A 20832-nucleotide genomic window follows, 5' to 3' on the forward strand; every position below is an offset into this window, starting at 1 on the left:
AGAGTGGAGGCTGCCCACGGCGGGGCAGTGGGAGACCAGCAGAGATACAGCACGCTGGGAGAAAGGCCAGTGCTTGAACATGTCTGTGTGTGTGCTGGTGACTGGGCCCAGAGGCATTCTACCTCTCAGCTATATCCCCAGTCCTATTTCATTTTTTATTTTGAAACAGAGTCTCCTTAGGTTGATGAGAGTCTCACTACTTGCTGAGGCTGTGCTCGAACATGTGATCCTCCTGTCGCAGCCTCCTGAGTACTGGGATTACAGGCATGTGCCATCGTGCCTGGCTTGGACACCTCTTTAACTATTTTAGTTTACATACTATCCTCATAGTAGCTCATTTTAGAAATGAAGAGACTGTTTCTTATCAGAATTGGAAGTAGCCAGCTGGGTGTGGTAGCACACACCTGTAATTCCAGTACTTGGGAGGCTGAGACAGAAGGATCGCAGGTTCCCAGTCAGCCTCAGCTACATAGGCCCTCCGCAACTTAGTGAGACCGTTTCACAATAAAGAATAAAAAAATTGGGCTGGGGGTGTAGCTCAGAGGTAGAATGTCCCTGGGTTCCATCCCAAGCAACACACACACACACACACACACACACACACACACAGAATTGGAAATAGCCTAGTCTTGGGCAAGTGTGGCAGACAGTTTTGGAACTATTTCCCCTTTGTCTTTGCCAATTAGAAACCTGATATTAATTAATTAATTAATTAATTTATTGCGGTACTGGGGATGGAACCCAGGGACATTCTACCTCCGAGCCACACCCCCAGCCCAATTTTTTATTCTTTATTGTGAAACGGTCTCACTAAGTTGCAGAGGCCTCACTAAGAGGCTGAGGCTGGCTGTGAACCTATGATCCTCCTGTCTCAGCCTCCCAATATTGGGGTTACAAGCGTGCACTACCATGACTGGCAGAAGCCCGATTTTATTGGGTAGCAATGAGCATAGATCCAGAGATGAATTATGATTGATCTAAGTAATGACTTTTCCCTTTTATTGATGATTGGGTTAGCAGTGGACACATAGCCTAGTTCAGGACAATTAGATTTAAGGAAACATTTATTGGCAGCTTCGTGGCAATATTTACCTCGCTGAGGAGATGGTGCTTTAGCTGTCGCCTCCCTTCCTCCTTTGGGTTTTGTTACATGAGGAATGACTGACTTGAGCTTTGGTCATGAGGGGAAGACAGAACGGCAAAATGACCTGCCCAGAATCCAGTGTCATCAGTCCTGTGCCAATCTGAATCACATTCCTTAAGATTCATTCATTTCCCCTTCCTTTCCTTCCTTCCTCTCTCCTTCCTCTCTTCCTCCCTCCTTTCTCTCTTTCTTTCTCCCAGTACTGGGGGTTCAACCGAGGAAAGTTTACCAATGAGCTACCCAGACATTTGCAATTTTTTTTTTTTTTTTTTTTTTTTGCGGGTCTGGGTATGGAACCCAGGGGCATTTGACCTCTGAGCTACACCCTCTGCCCAATGTTTTATTCTTTATTTTGAAACAGGGTCTCACTGAATTGTGGAGGGCCTCATTAAGTAGCCGAGGCAGTCTGCGAACTGTGATCCTCCAGTCTCAGCCTCCCAAATGCTGGGATGACAAGCGTGCGCCACCACGCCCAGCTCCATTTGCAAATTTTTAAAAATTTTGAGACAGTCTTACTAAATTGCCCAGGCTGGCTTTGAACTTGGAATCTTCCTGCCATATTCTCCCCAGGAGCTAGGATTATAAGCGTGTGCCACTGTGTCCACACTTCCCCAAGATTTCTTTATTTTCTTTCTTTTTGTTAGTGATTCTGGGGATTGAACCCAGAGGCATTCTACCTCTGAGCCATGCTCCCAGCCCTATTTTATTATTATTTCTGAGGCTAGTCTTGAACCTGTGATCTCCCTATCTCAGCTTCATGAGTATTGGGATTATAGGCATGTACCAACATGCCTGGCTCAAGACTTCTTAAATGAAATCATAAACATCTTTTCATTTAAGGCACAAGTATTATTATTATTATTATTATTATTATTATTATTATTATTATTAATGTGGTGCTGGGAATTGAACACTGGGGCATTCTTCCTCCAAGCTACACCCTGGCCTTACTTTATTTTTTATTTGAAAACATGGTCTCACTAAGCTGCTGAGGCTGGTTGCGAACTTGCAATCCTCTTGTCTCAGCCTCCTAAGTGCTGGGATTAGAGGCATTTGCTATGATGCCCGGCTGACCAGATGCTTATTTGTTCATTTATTTATTTATTTATTTATTTATTTATTTATTTTTGTGATACTGGGGATGGAACCCAGAGGCATTCTACCTCTGAGCTACACCCCCAACCCTATTTTTTATTCTTTATTTTGAAACAGGGTCTCGCTGAGTTGCAAAGGGCCTCACTAAGTAGTAGCTGAGGCTGTCCACGAACCGTGATCCTCCTGTCTCAGCCTCCCAAATGCTGGGATTACAAGTGTGCACCACCACACCTGGCTCTGACCAAATGTTTTATAACTGTCAGTCTTAATTGATATTATGAACAAATAGTTCTGCCATAGAACACTATGATTGATCAATGATGTCTTCTTTGAACAAGGGATAAAAAGTGTTGGCATGCCAGGAGTGTGATTACTAATCACAGCCATTTGGGAGGCTGAGGCAAGAGGATCACAAGTTTAAGGCCAGCCTCAGTAACTTAGTGAGTCTCTGTCTCAAAATGCAAAAAGGGACTGGGGATGCAGCTCAGTGGTAGAGACGCCTCAGGTTCAATACCAAGAATCACACACATGTGAATAAAAGAAGCAGTCGCTCAAGTATGTATTTGTCATCCCAATTGTAGGGCCGGCCGGATGCCCGGCACGCTGCAGGTGCTCAAGAATGCTGTCTTCTTCCTGGAATTCTAATCCTACTGTGCCCTTCCTGGATCAGCCCTGCCGATGCTGACAAAATCCTTTCCTTTTTTACTTTTATTTTTTGATATTGAGGATTGAATCTGGGAGCATTCTACCCCCAAGCTATACACCAATCCCTATTTATTTATTTGGTACTGGGAATGGAACCCAGGAGTGTTCTACCTCCAAGTTACACCCTATCCAGTCCTATTTTCTTTTTTCCTCCCTCCCTCCCTCCCTCCCTCCCTCCCTCCCTCCCTCCCTCCCTTCATTCCTTCCTTTCGTACTGGGTATTGAACCCAGGGATATTCTACCTCTGAGCTACACCCCCAGCCTATTTTATTTTGAAACAGGATCTCACTAAGTTACTGAGAGCTTCACTAAGTTGCTGAGGCTGGCTTTGAACCTGTGCGATCCTCCTGTCAGACTCCCAAGTGCCGGGATTACAAGCGTGTGGCACCATGCCTGGCTTATTTTATTTTCTGAAGCAAGGTCTCGCTAAGTTGCTGAGGCTGGCTTCAAACCTCTGATCCTCCTGTCTCAAACTTCCCAGTGCTGGGAGTACAGGTGTGTGCCACCATGCTTGTCTCAAGTCCTTTTTAATTAATTAATTAATTAATTAATTAATTTTGTAGTACTGAGAATGGAACCCAAGTACCTTCTACCTCTGAGCTAACCCTTCTGTTGTATTTTATTCTTTCTGTTTTGAAACAGAGACTCACTAAGTTGCTGAGGCTGGCCATGAGCCTGCAATTCTCCTGTCTCAGCCTCTCAAATACTGGGATTACAAGCATACCACCATGCCTGCTAAGCCTTTTTTAAAATTTTTTGTAGTGCTAGGTATTGAATCCAGAGGCATTCTACCTCTGAGCTGTACCCTCAGTATTATTTTACTTTTATTTTGAAACAGCTTCTCGCTGGGTTGATGAGAGTCTACTTGCTGGGCTGTCCTGGAGCTTGTTATCCTCCTGTCTCAGCCTCCCAAGTACTGGGATTACACGCGTGTGCCACTACACCGGGATAGCCATTTTTATTTTGAAACAGGGTCTTGCTAAATTGCTGCAGGTCTTGCTAGGTTGCTGCGGCCGTCCTGGAACCTGCCATCCTGCTGTCTCAGCCTCCCAAGTGCGTCACGATGTTCTGTTCTTCTCTTCTCTAGAAAGGCATCACTCCCATCACTGGGAGCCAATCAATACTCTTGATTGCAAATATCAGAACCCCAGGTGGGTTTTTGGCCCTGCTTTCTTTTTTCTTTCTTTTTTTTTTTTTTGGTGGTACTGGGGTTCCTGGAAGCCCTTCTACCTCCGGGCTACACTCCCAGACCTATTTTTACATTTTTATTTGGAAACAGGGTCTCCTAAGCCAGCGCGCGCGGCTGGCTTCAAACCTGCGCGCTCCTCCTGTCTCTGCCTCCCAAGCGCGGGGATTACAAGCGTGCGCCACCACGCCCGGCCTTTGGCCCTGCTTCCTGAAGGATGAGTATGAGAAGCAGAGACGTGAGCAGGGCCTGGAGGGCCTTTCTTCCATCTCTCAGCATTGTTCCCCGCTCATCTCTTTCTACACCAGTTTTCTTCTTTTCTCTGTCCCCACAGTAGAAGGCAGTTAGCAAAGTACCATTCAAGCCGCCAGCTTAGAATCTCTTCTCGTCCCAATCTGGACGCCCTGGTGTATCTCTGCTGTTCCTCCCTGGTCCAGCTAGCACGGCCGGGCGGTCAAGATCACATGTTAGAACAGGACTTTATGGATCCGTCAACCGAGAAGCGAGTCTAGGCCGATATTCTAGAACTGTCCTGTCCCATGTGGTTGCTGTTAACTCCGTGAGATGATTTGAATTTAATGTTCACTGAAATTAAATAAAAATTTAAAATTCAGTTCCTTTGTACTAGTCCCATTTCAAGTGTGCACTGATTACATGTGAGCAATCACTATTGTATTGCGTGGCATATGGATAACGAATTTCCATCACCACAGAGGGTTCTGTTAGAAGTGTTGTTCTAATCAGGCGTGGTGGCGCACACTTGTAATCCCAGCACTTGGGAGGCTGAGACAGGAGGATCGTGGTTCACAGCCAGCCTCAGCTATTTAGTGAGGCCCTTTGCAATTCAGTGAAACCCTGTCTCAAAATAAAGAATAAAAAATAGGGCTGGAGGTGTAGCTGGGAGGTAGGATGCCCCTGAGCTCCATCCCCAGTACCACAAAAAAGTGGGGGGGGGAATGTGAGTATAGTTCAAAAATAAAATACCTGGGCTCAATTCCCAGTAAAACACACACACACACACACACACACTAAAAAGGAAAGAAAAGAAAAGAAAAGAAAATGAAAAAAAAAAAGGAAGTACTGTTTTAGCTGGGTTTGGTGGTGCATACCTGTAGTCCCAGTACTTGAGAGGCTGAGACAGGTTTGCAGGTTCAAAGCCAGTTTCATCAACTTAGTGAGGCCTTCCACAACTTAATGAGACTGTTTCAAAATAAAAAAATAAATAGGGCTGGAGTATAGCTCAGAGGTAGCATGCCCCTAGATTCAGTCTCTAGTAAAACACACACACACACACACACACACCCCATTCTGGAAGGTGTGTTGTTACACTCACCCAGTAATAATTGGCCAGAAATAACAGGCTGAGGCAGGAAGACTCAAGTTCAACACCAGCCTGGGCAACTTAATGAGACCCTGCCTCAAAAAGAGCCAGGAATGTAGCACAGTGATAGAATGCCCCTGGTTCAATTCCTAGCACCACTAAATAAATAAGTAAATAAATAAATGAAGGGCTAGGGTTTTTTTTCAGAGGCAAAATGCTCCTGGGTTCAATCTCTAGTACTTCTACCCGCCTCCAAAAATTTTATTTTGAGATACAGTTTTGTTAAGTTGCCCTTGAACTTGTGATCTTCCTCCCTCAGCCTCCTGAGTAGCTGGGATTAGAGGGATGTACCACCAGGCCTGGCATAAATTAAGCTCTGTGTTTTCTTTTCAGTACTGGGGAGTGAACCCTGGGCGCTGTACCACTGAGATACATCCCAGTCCTTTTTGAGGCAGGGTCTCATTAAGTTGCCCAGTCTGGTCTCATACTTGAGGTCCTGCCTTGGCCTTGACTTACACTTTTACTTAACTAGTGACACTTGTGATGTGTGCTACATGGGACTCCATGTCACAGTGGTAACTGCTGACTTCTTTCCTGATCAGTTAAGTACATGAAGGAAGTGTCACCATATTTCAAGAACTCTGCTGGTGGGACCTCGGTTGGCTGGGATTCACCCCCTGCCTCACCCCCTCAGCGTCAGCCTTCCTCCCCTGGCCCCCAGCCCCGGAACCTCAGTGAGGCCAAACATGTGTCCTTGAAGATGGCCTATGTCTCCAGAAGATGCACCCCCAGTGACCCAGAGCCCAGGTAAGGTCGGGTTGGGGGGCACTCAGGCAATTAGATGCCCTGCTGTTAGGTGGTAGAAAGCTACTTCTGTGTTGTAGAAGTGGCATGCACAACACTGGTGCTTAAGACATCGGCTGAATGGATGCATGAGTGGAATTATGGGGCAAAAGTGTGCTTTGCTTCTTACGTCTTCCTCTGGGCACTTCACATCCAAAGAAGAGCTTGTCTGGGGTGGCGTCCTGGCTTCCAGTCTTGCTTCTCCTCCAACTAGGCTCCTCTCTTCACTGGCCTGTACCCTCTCCACTGTGAAATAAGCTTGCTGGACTCCATGATCTCCTCACGTCTGCCAAGTTGGTAGTTGGTGGAGGTTCTGAGCTGTAAGGTTTATATCAGGGCCACAGAAGCTACCATCCTTCACATCCAAGCAGCCTTTAACGGTTCATTGATAATAAGACTGGAACAAGCCAGGCGTGGGGGCACATGCCTGTAATCCCAGTACTTGGGAGGCTGAGACAGGAGGATTGCAGATTTGAAAATAAAAAACGAGGTTAGAATGCCTCTGGGTTCAATTCCCAACACCAGAAAAAAATTTGTTGAGTGCTTACTGTAACCCCAACACTATGTCAGTTGGTTCCCATGCACAAGTTCATTTATTCCTCACAGTGGTCCTATGAGCAAAGTCCTATTTTCCATCCCTATTTTATGATGAAGACTGAGAGAGGAAATCATATAACCAGGAAGGATAGTACTTACCTCATTCCAAGCGACCCTCTCCGCTTTAGAATTTGCAGGGCACCTGTGCAGTGGCGGTGGCCGAATGGAATGTTCGTTGGCTGATGGTACATGCAGTGTTACGGGTGGTGTATATGCGGCATATGCATCCAAAGCTTGTGCTGTGGGTTCTAGTGACAGCCTAGGTTCAATGCCAGGCTAATGTTCAGCACTGCCTGGGAGGGCTGCTTGATGTCCAGCATCTGAGCCTCTTGCCCACTGAATACTCCACCCTCTGCCTGCCCCAAGAGGCAAGAACTGCTGAGACACAGGTCACTTCCAGGTGCTCCATGGAAGGGGCCTTTGTGTTGGGTGCAGATGAGGTGATATTAGCCCTTCTGAGACTCATAGAACTTAAGATTCCCAGCCTGAATCCAGATAGAGCTCAAAGCATGTATGTTTGTGTATGCACATGTAGATGACATGTAAATGCAAGTTGTGTGTGTATACGTGCATTGCATGTGAATGGTGCAGAATTGTATATGTGTTTGTGTATGTTTGTATCTCTTATTTGTACATGTATGTGCACATATACACACATGCATGTATGTATGTGTGCTTGAACATGTGTGCACGTGCATAAGTATTTGTGTAACCTGAATATAATTGGCATTTCAGTGACCTATGATCAGTGCCATATCCCAGTCAAAGGAGCATAACCTGGCAACCAAAATATAAGAAAACAGCTGGGCATGGTGGTGCACGCCTGTAATCCTAGTGTTTGGGAGGCTGAGAAAGGAGGATTGTAGGTTCAAGGACAACTTCAGCAAGTAGTGAGACTCTCATTAACCTAGCAAGCCTGTTTCAAAATAAAAATAAGCCAGGCATGGGGGCATATGCAGCAATCCCCATACTTGGGAGGCTGAGACAGGAGAATTGCAGATTTGTGGCCAGTCTCAGCTACATTGTGGGGCCCTTTACAACTTAGTGTTTCTAAATAAAGAATAAAAAATAGGGCTGGGGATATAGCTTGGAGGTAAAATGTCCCTGGATTCAGTTCCTAGTACCACAAACCAAACCAAAACAAAATGAAATGAAATGAAACAAAACAGGGTTTGGGATGTAGCTTGGAAATAGAATGCCTCTGGGTTCAATCCTCAGTACCAAAAAAAAAAAAAAAAAAAAAAAAGAGAAAGCTGTTTTTTTAAATTATTGGGTATTGACTCCAGGGGTACTCTCCTAGTACCTCTTACAGTACCACTTACCTTCCATCCCATTTATTTTATCTCATTTTTGTGGCACTAGGGATTGAGCCCAGAGGCATTCTATCTCCGAGCTACAATCCCAGCCCTATTTTATTTCTTATTTTGAAACAGGGTCTTGCTAGGTTGACGAGAGTCTCACTACTTGCTGAGGCTGTCCTCGAACCTGTGATCCTCCTGTCTCAGCCTCCCAATTAATGGGATTACAGGTATGTGCCACTACTTCCTGCCCATTTCATTGTTTATTTTGTGACAAAATCTTGCTAACCTGCTCAAGGTGGCTTTGAATTTTGGACGCTCCTACCTTAGTCTCTCAAGTAGCTGGGTTACAGGTAGATGCCATTGTGCCTGGTTAATGAAACTAACTTTCTTTCTTTCTTTCTTTCTTTCTTTCTTTCTTTCTTTCCTTCTTTCTTTCTTTCCTTTCTTTTTTTTTTTTGTAGTAGTGGGATTGAACCCAGAGGCACTCTACCTTTGAGCTATACCTCCAGCCTGATTTTATTTATTTGGAAATTAGTAATATTTATTTGGAAATTAATTTTTTATTTGGACATTAATAATTATTTATTTGGAAATTAATAATACTAGGTTGATGGGAGTTTCACTACTTGCTGATGCTGTCCTCAAACCTGCTATCCTCCTGTCTCAGCCTCCCAAGTACTGGGATTACAAGCGTGCATCACCATGCCTGGCTTCAAAATAAAATGTTAAAAGGGATGAGATGTAGCTCAGCGTTAGAGTGCTTGCTTCATTGTGTAAGAAGGACCTGGTTTCTGTGTCCATTAATGAAAAAAAAAATCCCAGTAAGTCCATGGTCAGCTGTTCAGGGTACTATTGCTACTGAAGAGTTCCTTCAAGGGACCAGCCTCTTGCCTCTTCTTCTGCCATTGGGGGGAAAAAATCTGTGGCACTGAGGATTGAACCCAGAGGCATTCTACCTCTGAGCTACACTTCCAGCCTTATTTTATTTTTTATTTTGAAATAAGGTCTCTTATTCGAGGGCCTAAGTAGCTGAGGCTGGTTGTGAACCTGAGATCCTCCTGTCTCAGCCTCTCAGGTACTGGGATTACAAGTGTGCGCCACCATGCCTGGCTCATTCCTTGGCATTTTTATTATTATGGATTTTCCTCGTGGAGGCAGAATGGTGGTCACACTCCAAGCATTATGCCTGTATTCCAGACAGGAAGAAGTCAAAAGGCAAGAGGACTTGCTCCTGGTATTCTGCTGTTCATTGCTACATAACGAACTGTTCTAAAACCTAGTGTCTTAGAAAATAGCAATTCATTATTTCTCCTAATTGGGCAATCTGGGCCAGGTCACAGGTAGCTCTGCTCTCTGTGGTGTCACTGCAGCTAGAGGTCCACATGGGTATTTCAGCCACCTGTCAGGTTTCTTGGCTGGGATGGTGGGACAGCTTGGGTCTGGCTGGGCATTTCTCTTTCCATGGGGCCGTTCCACAAGGCTGGCTTGTGCTTCCTTGTGGCATGGTCATCTTAGGGTAGCTGTTTTTTTTTTGTTTTTTTTTTTTTTTGTACTAGGGATTGAACCCAGGTGCATTCTGCCTCCAAGCTACAACCGTAGCCCTATTTTATTCTTTTTTTTTTTTTTTTTTTTTTTTTGGTGGTACGGGGGATGGGGCTTTCTGCCTCCAGACTACACTCCTAAACCTATTTTTTTTTTTTCTTTTGCAGGTCTGGGGATGGAACCCAGGGGCATTCGACCTCTGAGCTACACCCCCTGCTCTATTTTTTATTCTTTATTTTGAAACCAGGTCTAAGTTGCGGAGGGCCTCACTAAGTAGCTGAGGCTGTCCACGAACCACGATCCTCTTGTCTCAGCCTCCATCCAGAATGCTGGGATTACAAGCGTGCACCACCACGCCTGGCTCATTTTTGTTTTTATTTATTTGGAAACAGGGTCTCACTTAGTTGCTGAGAGCCTCACTAAGTATCTGAGGCTGACTTTGAACCTGCAATCCTCCTGTCTCAGCCTCCCAAATACTGGTATTACAAGCGTGCACCACCACTCTCGGCCTTATTCTTAATTTTTGAAATAGGGTCTCACTAAGTTGCAGAGAGCCTCATTGAGTAGCTGAAGCTGGCCCCGAACCCGAGATCCTCCTGCCTCAGACTCTTAAGTACTCTGAATACAAGCGTGTGCCACCACACCTGGCTGGTAGCTGGACTTTTTACAGTGGCTTTGAAAATGCCAGAATGTCACTTCTGCTGTCACTTTTATTTGTTGACCCAATTCCAGGAAGGAGAGGAGACGTGAAGTTCACCCTCTGCTGGGAGCAGTGGACTGTGTGCACAGGGAGGGGGTTAGGCCCATCTCCAGGGACTGTCACATCTAGGGAAGATTTGCCTTTTGTTTAGAAAGGCCACCCTCTCTAGAGACAGGTATGTCTCACTGGTCAGAACTGGACCACATGGCCAGCCCTAGCTGTAAGGAAAGTCATGCGTTTTGCTTTCTAGTTCTGCAGTAGAGGAAGGCAGCAGTGAAGAGAGTGGAATGGACCCTGGAAGCCCTCTTCTGGGTTTTCTCCACTGCATCTAGTTCAGAAATGCCAAAGTGGGTGGCTCTTTAATGCCCACAAAACATTTTGAGGATGCTCTCCAGCACTACTCCTGCAACTTTCCACACGCAGTCTCTTTAGAATTTCCCCCCTCTTAATAGGTGAATTATTTTGGTTCTGTGCAACAAAGGGAATCTGGGAGCTGGCCCAATAAGAGAATCTTCCTTAGAAGACAGGAGAAGCTGGACATGGTGGTGCACGCCTATAATCCCAGTAGTTGGGAGGCTGAGACAGAAGGATTGCATGTTCATGATCAGTCTCAGCAATTTAGTGAGGACCTCAGCAATTTGGTGAGACTCTGTTTCAAAATAAAAAATAAAATAGGGTTGGGGGTGTTGCTCAGAGATAAAGTACTTCAGAGTTCAATCCCCAGTACAAAAATAAAATAAAATAAAATAAGAAAACAAGAGAAAAGGACATGATGAATCCTCACATGTAATAATCTTGGCTTCAAGTCGGGCATGGTGGTGCACGCTTGCAATTCCAGTACTTGGGAGGCTGAGACAGGAGGGTTATGCAGGTTCTCAGCCAGCCTCAGCTACTTAGTGAGGCTCTCAGCAACTTAGTGAGGCCCTGTTTCCAAATAAAGTATAAAAAATAGGTCTGGGAATGTAGCCCGGAGGTAGAAAGCCCCTGCGTTCCATCCCTGGTCACACACACACACACACACACACACACACACACACACACACTCTAAAATAAAAATAACAAATAAATAAAATAGGAAAAAAGAAAATACAATGGGTCTGGGGTGTAGCCTGCAGGTAAATGACCCATGGGTTCCATCCCCAGTACTACAAAAACAAAACAAAGCAAAAGAAAACAAAAAAAAACCTTGGCTTCTAGCACACGTAGGAGTGTGTTTATCCATATATGTATGTGTGTCAAAGTCTTTTGTCTCTGCACCAACGAGGCCCTAACAGCTGTGGCAAGTGGTCCTCCTGATTCTCTCGTGGACGACCCCTGTGGCTTCTTCTCATTCGCTAGTGGTGGGGTTTGTGAGGCCACATTTCAGGGTCGGATGGCTGCAGTCCTGTGACAACCCCTCTGCTCTGCTCCCTCTGTGCCTGCAGGTATCTGGAGATCTGTGCAGCAGATGGCCAAGACGCTCTGTTCTTGAGGGCCAAGGATGAGGCTAGCGCGAGGTCGTGGGCAGGTGCCATCCAAGCCCAGGCCAATACTTTCGTGCCCTGGGTCAAGGACGAGCTGCAGGCGCTGCTGGCGGGCACGGGCGCAGCTGGAAGCCAGGACATCAAGCAGATCGGCTGGCTGACTGAACAGGTGCCTGCTGGGCCTTGAAGCCGGCCTGTTTGCAGTGGCCACATACTTTGCTGTCCCCGGCCCCTGGCCTCTCCCCTTTCCATTTCTCCTGTCTTTTTGCCCCCTGCAGCTGCCGAGTGGGGGCACGGCCCCAACCCTCGCCTTGCTGACCGAAAAGGAGCTGCTGCTCTATTCTAGCCTCCCCCAGACCCGTGAGGCCCTGAGCCGGCCGGCGCGGACCGCCCCGCTCATCGCTACCAGGTACCCACGGGCAGGGCTGACGTCTCACCCAGAGCCTGGGCGATGCTCCCGATGGGCCCCAAAGCAATGGCCTCCTATGCTGTTCTGCCCCAAGTTCCTCCCCAGGTGACCTGCAGCAGGCCTCTTCTCTGGCCGGGCCTCGAGCTCCACATCTGTGAAGTGGAGGCTTGGAACAGAAGGATGTGAGGTCCCACTGCTCACTCACTGCTGACATCACACCTGCGCTACACAGTCGGGGGATATGAGTTGACCTTATCAGTCGCTGCCCTCAGAGAACCCAGCTGATGGGGAGATAGGCCCAGGGATGGCCATTACAGTGCAGAGTTATAGGAGCCAGCTAACTCGGCCTGGCCTTGTCCAGGACGGCTTTAGGGAGGAGGTCATATCTGAACTAGACTTTGATGGGTGTGTAGAAGTTGGCTATTTAGGAAAGGGTGAAGAGTATCTCATGCAGAGAGAACATCATGTTTAGCTATGCAGAGGCATGAAGGGTTATAGTACTTTCATGGACTTGCAGTGTAGAACTAGATGCAGAGTCCAAGCAGGAAATGCAGAGGCAAGAGGCAGGATTGGCAGGGCCGATCTTGAAGAGCCTCTGTTGACTGGTTAGGGAACACACTCGTGTCCCCCCCCCCCCCCCCCCCGCTCTCCCTCCCTCCTTCTTTCTCTTTCCCTCTTTTGTGGTACTGGGGATTGAATGCAGGGACATTCTACCCCCAAGCTCTACTTTTTACTTTTTTATGTTACTGGGGATTCAACCTAGGGGCATCCTACCTCCAAGCTAAACTCCAGCCCTATTTTATTTTTATTTTGAAACAGGATCTCACTAGGTTGATGAGAGTCTCACTACTTGCTGAGGCTGTTGATGAACTGCGATCCTCCTGTCTCAGGGTTTCCAGGCATGCACCACCATGCCTAGCTTTATTTTGAAATGGTCTGACTGGGCATGGTGGCGTAGATAGGAGATAGGAGTATCGCAGGTTTGAAGCCAGCCTCATCATTTAGTGATGCTCTCAGCAACCTAGTGAGACCCTGTTTCCAAATAAAAACTAAAATATATCTGGGGGAATAGCTTGGAGGTAGAAGTTCCCTTGGGTTCCATCCCCGGTACCAAAAGCAAAACAAACAAAAACAAAATAAAAACTCCAGGGTCTCACTCAGTTTCTGGGGCTGGCATTGAACCTGTGTTCCTCCTGTCTCAGCTTCCCAAGTACTAGAATTATAGGCACGTGCCACCATGCCTGACTCCTTATTCCTATTTTTAAATTATAATTTTTTGTGGTACTGGGAATTGAATACAGGAACATTCTACCTCTGAGCCCTATTTATTTATTTTTTTGTGGCACTGGGGATTGAACCCAGGGGCATTTTACCTCTGAACTATACCCCCAGCCCTTTTTTTATTCTTTTTTTGAAATAGGGTCTCACTAATGTGGAGGACCTCACTGATCCTCCTCTCTCAGCCTTCCAAGAACTGGGACTACAAGTGTTTGCCACCACACCAAGTTAATTTTATTTGTCTGTTTGTGGTACTGGGAATTGAACTCAGGTGCGCTCTGTCTCTGAACTGTACCCCCAAACCTTTTTTTTGTTTTGAAATAGCATCTCATTAGTTTTCTGAAAGTCTTGCTTCATTTCTGAGACTATCCTCAAACTTGTGATCTTCCTGTCTTAGCCTCCCAAGTACTGGGACTAGAGGCACGTGTCACCACACCCAGCTATTTTTTAATTTTAATTTTATGCTTTTTTTTGTACTGGGTATTGAACCTAGAGATATTCTACCTCTGAGCTTTCACCCCAAGCCCTTCTTTTATTTTTTTAATTCATTTTATTTTTGTGTTACTGGGGGTTGAACTCAGGCATTCTACTTCCGAGCTACACCCCCAGCCCTATTTTTTATTCTTTATTTTGAAACAGGGTCTCACGGAGTTTCAAAGGGCCTCACTAAGTAGCTGAGGCTGTCCAAGAACCTGGATCCTCCTGTTTCAGCCTCCCAAATGCTGGGATTACAAATGTGCGTCACCACGCCCGGTGGGTCTTCTAGGTTGCTGAGTCTCATTACTTGCTGAGGCTGTCTTTGAACCTGCAATCTTTCTGTCTCAGACTCCCAATTACTGAGATTACAGGTGTGCACCACTACTCCTGGCTTATTTTTTATTTTGAAACAGGGCCTCACTAAATTGCTGAGGGTTTCCCTAAGTTGCTGAGGCTGGCCATGAACCTGTGATCCTCCTTCTCAGCTTCCCAAGTACTGAGATTACAGGCAAGAGCCACTGGGGTTAAGCCAGGGAGTCAGGTGACTGGGCTTGTGTTTAAAAGAATCCCTGTGGCTGCCATTGGGAAAATGCCCTGGAAAGGGCAGGCTGTACGCTGGAAGCTGCTGTAGTCCTGCTGGAGACAGGCGGGGCTGGGAGGCAGCAGGTGGAGAAGAAAGGCAGCACTTGCAGTGGCTAAGCCAGCCCCGTAAAATCCACAGCTTTGTGTTTGCCAGATGGGGAGGGCAAAGGGGGCGTGTGGGCTCTGGGAAGGCAGTGAGCCGGGGCTGGGCTGGAAAGGGCTGTCACGGGACGCTGAGTCAAGTCCAAAGTATGTGTGGGGTGGAGAGGGATCTTGGGGACTCGTGGGTTTGTAGCTCTCGGCTGGAAAGTGGGAGACCTGGTGTCAGCAGCAGCTCCAAGGGGAAATGGAAACTTGAGAGAAAGTGGGTGGAATGAGGAGCAGAGGGAGATGAGCCAGAACTCGTAGTTCTTCTGGCCAGAGAGGGGCAGTGTAGCCCAAGGCCACACAGCAAATAAGAGTCAAGCAGGAGGGTCTGGGGCCTTTGCAAAGCCTTGTCTCCTCTCTCAGGGCTGGGCTCTGACCCATGAGTCAGGCAGAGCCATCAGGCTCATAGATTGCCTGCCTAACCAAGTGACCCATTAATTAAGGCAATAAATGTTTAATTGAGCACCCATGACCTTGCCCTATGCTACTCACCCAAAGAGAATTACTCCCTGAGCCAAGCAGGAGATCCCATCCACGGCCTCATGCTTAGCCCTCTGCCCCCCACTCAGGCTGGTGCACTCGGGGCCCTCCAAGGGCTCAGTGCTCTACGATGCAGAGCTGTCTTTTGCCCTGCGCACGGGCACGCGCCATGGTGTGGACACTCACCTGTTCAGCGTGGAGTCACCCCAGGAGCTGGCTGCTTGGACCCGACAGCTGGTGGACGGCTGTCACCGGGCCGCTGAGGGTGTGCAGGAGGTGTCTACAGGTGCGCTGGGTGATCTGGGAGTACATCTCTGGTAATGAGCCTCTTGTCCCTAGAGGCATTCAAGCTTCCTTCATCCTCCTCCTCCTCCTTTTCCTATTCTTTTTGAACCCAAGAGCACTTTAGTACTGAGCTACAACCCCAGCACTTTTATTTTTTGAGACAAGGTCTCTCTAAGTTGCCCAGGTAAGACTTGAACTCACGGTCCTCCTGCTTCAGCCTCCTGAGTCGCTGGGATTATAGGTGTATACCACCTGCCTGGGTCCATGACAGATTTAAAGTGCCCCTTTCTATTTATGGTGCTACTAGAAGGGGGTGTCGGTTCTCTGAGGGCCTGTCTTTCTGTGGGGTGATTGCAAGGTGGATGCCGTGTCAGGCAGTGAGCCTCCCGTCCCGGAGCGTATCCAGGCCCGACTGCGTGACCTGCCAGTCGGGTGGGAGCTGGGGCTGTGCTCACTGAGGTGCCAGCTGTGTCTGTGCCCACATGCCCCCCGCAGCGTGCACGTGGAACGGCCGTCCCTGCAGCCTCTCTGTGCACATTGACAAGGGCTTCACACTGTGGGCAGCTGAGCCGGGAGCGGCCCGGGCTGTGTTGCTCCGGCAGCCCTTCGAGAAGCTGCAGATGTCCTCGGACGACGGTGCCAGTCTCCTCTTCCTGGACTTCGGGGGTGCTGAAGGAGAGATTGTAAGTGGAAGGCTATCTGTACCCTGGGGGTATACGCTCCTGGAGGCCAGGCTGGACAGGACCCCTGACCCTTCTCTCCATCCACTCTGCAGCAGCTGGACCTGCACTCGTGTCCCAAAACCATGGTCTTCATCATCCACTCCTTCCTCTCGGCCAAAGTCACCCGCCTGGGGCTCCTGGCCTAGAAGTCACCGGCACAAGCCCTGAAGCAGGGGCGCCACCACAGCCTGACCTGGCCCTCTGCCCACCACCTGCTCCTCCGGGGCTGAGGGAAAGGAGAGAGAGGACTGAGGGCCTCACGCCATGAGGGCTGGCCCAGGCCACTGTGGCCCCGCCTGTGCGGCAGCCTCCTGTGATGGCTGCCCTCCACCAGTGCCTTGCAGAGAGATATTTTGTGTACACAGAAGCCATTCCAAGCCTGGGACCCGCCCCTGTGGGGTCCTGACCCCAGCCAACAGCCGAGCTGCCAGGCCTCTTAGAGGCCCTGAGCCACCCAGAGGCCCCGCCTGAAGCTGGAGTTTCCCGGGTCAGCAGCAAGAGAAAGGAAGAGAGACTTCCTGTTCACTTCCCCTCGGCCCTGCCATTGCAGGCTGTCTGATTTCTCTCTTCATCTCTCTCTCCTTTTTACTCTTGGATAATAAACAGCCTGTGGGCACACACAGGCGGCTGGGCTCAGTGTCTGCGGTTTGTGTCTCAGCCTTTGGGCCCTGGGATGCCCCCGTGGTCCCAAGATGACCAGACCAAGGACTGGGACCTGGATCCTTGGAGAAGAGCAGACGTTTAGCCAGGTGGAGACAGGAGGATGGCAGATTCAAGGAGAGCCTCAGTAACTAGTGAGACTTGTCAGCCTAGCAAGACCTTGTTTCAAAATCAAAATGAAAAAGGGGGGGGGGTGCTGGAGGTACAGCTCAGAGGTAGAATGCCCCTGAGTTAAATACCCCAGTACCACAAAAAATATTTATTTATTTATATTTTTTTCTGGTATTGGGGATTAGACCCAGGGGAATTCTACCTCTGAGTTATACCCCCAGCCCTTTTTATTTATTTATTATTTTGTAACAGGGTCTTGCTAAGTTGCCAGGGCTGGCCTCACACCTGCAATCCTCTTGTCTCAGCCTCCCAAGTAGTGGAATTACAGGTGTGTGCCACCATGCCTGGCTAGGTGAAAATAAATTTATATGTGTATGGTACTGGATATTGAACCTAGGAGTGCTCTAATATCTATATCCTCAGCCCTTTAAAATTTTTATTTTTGTGATACTGGGGATTGAACCCTAGGGCATTCTACTTCCAAGCGATACCCCCAGTCCTTTTTATTTTTAGAAACAGGGTGTCATTGGGTTGCTGAGGGTCTCATTACACTGTTGATGCTGTCCTGGAACCTGTGATCCTCCCGTCTCAGCTTCCCAAGTCCTGGAATTATGGGTGTGTGCCACCACATCCAACTCTTTAAAATTTTTTAAAGTTTTGAGATAAGGTCTCCCTAAGTTGCCCAAACTAGCCGTGGATTTTCAATCCTCCTGCCTTAGCTGCCTCCTGCAGCCTTCTCCTCCTCCACCACCCCTCCTTTTTTGTGGTACTTTGGATTAAACCCAGGGACAGTCTACCCCTGGGCTGCCTCAGCCCTGTTTTATTATTTATTTGGAAACAGGGTCTCACTAAGTTGCTGAGAGCATCACTAAGTTTCTAAGGCTGACTTTGAACCTGCAGTCCTCCTGTCTCAGCCTCCCAAGTGCTGGGATTACAAGTGTGTGCCACCGTAACATTCTTCCTGCCTTAGCCTTCTGAGTAGCTGGGAATGCAGGCCACCATACCTAGTGGTGAAAATTATATTAATAATATAACTTATTTAACCTACTATATCCAAAATACTATCACTTCAAAACATAATATAAAAATATATTGCTGCCAGGCATAGTGGCGCACGCTTGTAATCCCAGCGTTTGGGAGGCTGAGACAGGAGGATCGTGGTTCCCTTGTGGACAGCCTCAGCTACTTAGTAAGGCATTTTGTGACTCAGTGAGACCCTGTTTCAAAATAAAGAATAAAAAATAGGGCTGGGGGTGTACCTTGGAGGTAAAATGTCCCTGGGTTCCATCCCCAGTAACACACACACACACACACACACACACACACACACACACACACATAAATAATAATAATAATAAAAAAGAAACTGGGGCATCTGGGTGTGGTGGCACATGGCCCACACTTGTAATCCCAGCATTGGGGAGGTGGAGACAGGGTGAATCGCAGGTTGGAGGCCAGCCTCAGCAAGTAGTGAGACTCATCAACTTAGCAACTGTTTCCAAATACGAAATTAAAAACTGGAGCCAGGTGTGGTGGCGCACCCTTGTACTCCTAGTATTTGGGAGGCTGAGAGAGGAGGGTTGCAAGTTCGTGGCCATCCTCTGCAAATTAGTGAGACCCTGTTTCAAAATAAATAATAAACGTGCTGGAGGCCTAGCTTCATAGGTAGAATGCCCCTGGGTTCAATCTTCAGTACCCCCGCCCCCCTAAAAAAAAAAAAAAAAAAAGAGCCGGGCGTGGTGGCGCACGCTTGTAATCCCCGCGCTTGGGAGGCGGAGACAGGAGGATCGCAAAGGTTCGAAGCCAGCTGGCGTAAGAGACCCTGTTTCAAAAATATAAAATAGGTCTGGGAGTGTAGCCCGGAGGTAGAAGGGCTTCCAGGAACCCCAGTACCACCACCAAAAAAAAAAAAAAAGAATAAAAAGTAGGGCTGGGGGTATATCTCTAAATAGAATGTCCCTGGGCTCAATCCCGAGTAAGGCAAAAAAAAAAAAAATTAAAAAAGGAAAGAAAGAACATATAGAACTTTTTTTCGTGTGCGTGGGTGTGTATTGTTGCTGGGGATCCAACTCTGGGCTTCGCATATGCTAGGCAAGTGCTCTACTACTGAGCTCCATCCTCAGCCCTACTTGGAGTACTTTTAATTCCCACTCACCACCTTCCAGGCGCTCAATTGCCTCCTATTGGCTAGTGAGTACCACGTGGTCGAGCGGGGCAATTGGGTGTTTCAGAGCCAGGAGCGTGGTTCTACCCGGACCATTGAGAGGAAGGACTTCCGCCTGGAGGTCTGGACCGGAAGCCGTGCGTGTGCTCTTGCAGCTGCGGACGGCTGGGAGGCCGGGCCGGCGGCCGGAGTTCCGCTGTGGACGCTGCACTACGGGCTGTCGGAGGTGAGCGCTCTCGGGACCAGGTTGGTCCGCGCTCCTGCCAGTGGCCCTCGCCGGGGACGGCAGGGCCCGGGGCCCTGGGAGTGGCTGGGCCCAAAGGGAAAATGTCACTGTGGTAGCGGCGCGGGGCGTGGGGGCAGACGTTCATTCTTCAGTCCCGCTGCACACTCGCGTGCGACCTCGGGCAAGTCACCCCCTTTCTCTGAGCCTTGGCTTCGTCCCCTGTGAAACAGAGGTGATAGTAGAACCTGCCCCACGGGGTCGCCGCGAGGACAAAATGCAGTAATCCTTGGAAAGGGCTTTGCACAGCCCCTAACACATCGTAAGCACCCAATAGAACGGGAGGTTGTCGGCTGTTTTTATTTCCTGTTCCTTTTTTTTTTTTTTTTTTTTTTTGGTACTGGGGATGGAACCCAGGGGCATGCTACATCCCCAGCCCCACTTTTTATTCTTTATTTTGAAACAGGGCCTCACTGAGTTGCAAAGGGCCTCACTAAGTAGCTTAGTCTGTGAACCGCCATTTCTTCTGTCTCAGCCTCCTAAATGCTGGGGTTACAAGTGCGTGCCACCAGCCTGGTTTGTACGCTATTTTTCCATCTTCATTGAGACTGCCAGAACTAACCTAAGACCCCACAGAGGCCCCTACACTGTGTTATGGAAAGCATATTACTTGTGTATATTGGGGTGATGGGTTGATCTCCAGCTGGAGAATGTCCTAAATTATTAATTTCTCAAAATATTGTACTTGTCTTATTATCAATGCACAGAGCAATTAGAGTTTCTTTCAGTTAATTCTAGGATCTGTAGATTTCTCCATAATTTGGGAGAGTCAAGCCTGGGAAAGAGAACTGGTTTGGGGAGTAAAGGCTGAAGCACTTCAGCGCCAGGTTCTTATATTAAAGTTATATTTTACTTTTATTTCATGTCTGTTTCCCTTTTACCTACTTATTTTTTCTATCTTACATTATATGTTCATATGTGATCCCTACAACAGACATGCAGAGATAGGCACCATTATCCCCTCTTCATACATCAGGAAATAGAGGCTCCCAGAATTTAAGACAGGTGCCCAAGATTGCCTGGCTATGTAGCAGAGGGCTCCAATTCTGACTCTAAGGTTCTTAACCTTGACACTCTAATTCCCTTTCATAAAAGGAGATGTGGGCTGTAAATGGTTGGTTCTTGAAGCCTTACTGTGTGCCACATTGGGTCTTTTTTTTTTTTTTTTTGGTGGTACTGGGGTTCCTGGAAGCCCTTCTACCTCTGGGCTACACTCCCAGACCTATTTTTTATACTTTTTAAAATTTGGAAACAGGGTCTCTTAAGCCAGCGCGGCTGGCTTCGAACCTGCGCAATCATCCTGTCTCTGCCTCCCAAGCGCGGGGATTACAAGTGTG

At 47.9% G+C, this 20832-nt stretch overlaps 1 protein-coding gene across 2 annotated transcripts in view; it reads left to right on the forward strand.

Annotated features, from left to right (window-relative positions):
- SNTA1 (syntrophin alpha 1) overlaps nucleotides 1-16423 on the forward strand; it is a gene marked incomplete at both ends in the record, with an annotated part of 42766 nt that extends 26343 nt beyond the window's left edge. The window contains 6 exons of one of the 2 annotated variants that reach the window (XM_080716677.1): nucleotides 6054-6258; nucleotides 11859-12066; nucleotides 12176-12306; nucleotides 15360-15556; nucleotides 16051-16238; nucleotides 16331-16423. In XM_080716677.1, the coding sequence (XP_080572803.1) occupies nucleotides 6054-6258; nucleotides 11859-12066; nucleotides 12176-12306; nucleotides 15360-15556; nucleotides 16051-16238; nucleotides 16331-16423 (1022 nt within the window). The remainder of the gene's footprint in view (nucleotides 1-6053; nucleotides 6259-11858; nucleotides 12067-12175; nucleotides 12307-15359; nucleotides 15557-16050; nucleotides 16239-16330) is intronic. The other variant, XM_080716678.1, reaches the window with a different exon arrangement.
- Nucleotides 16424-20832: the final 4409 nt, after the last annotated feature.

This window comes from Muscardinus avellanarius (genome assembly GCF_963383645.1).
Source record: "Muscardinus avellanarius genome assembly, chromosome: 19".
NCBI lineage: Eukaryota > Metazoa > Chordata > Mammalia > Rodentia > Gliridae > Muscardinus > Muscardinus avellanarius.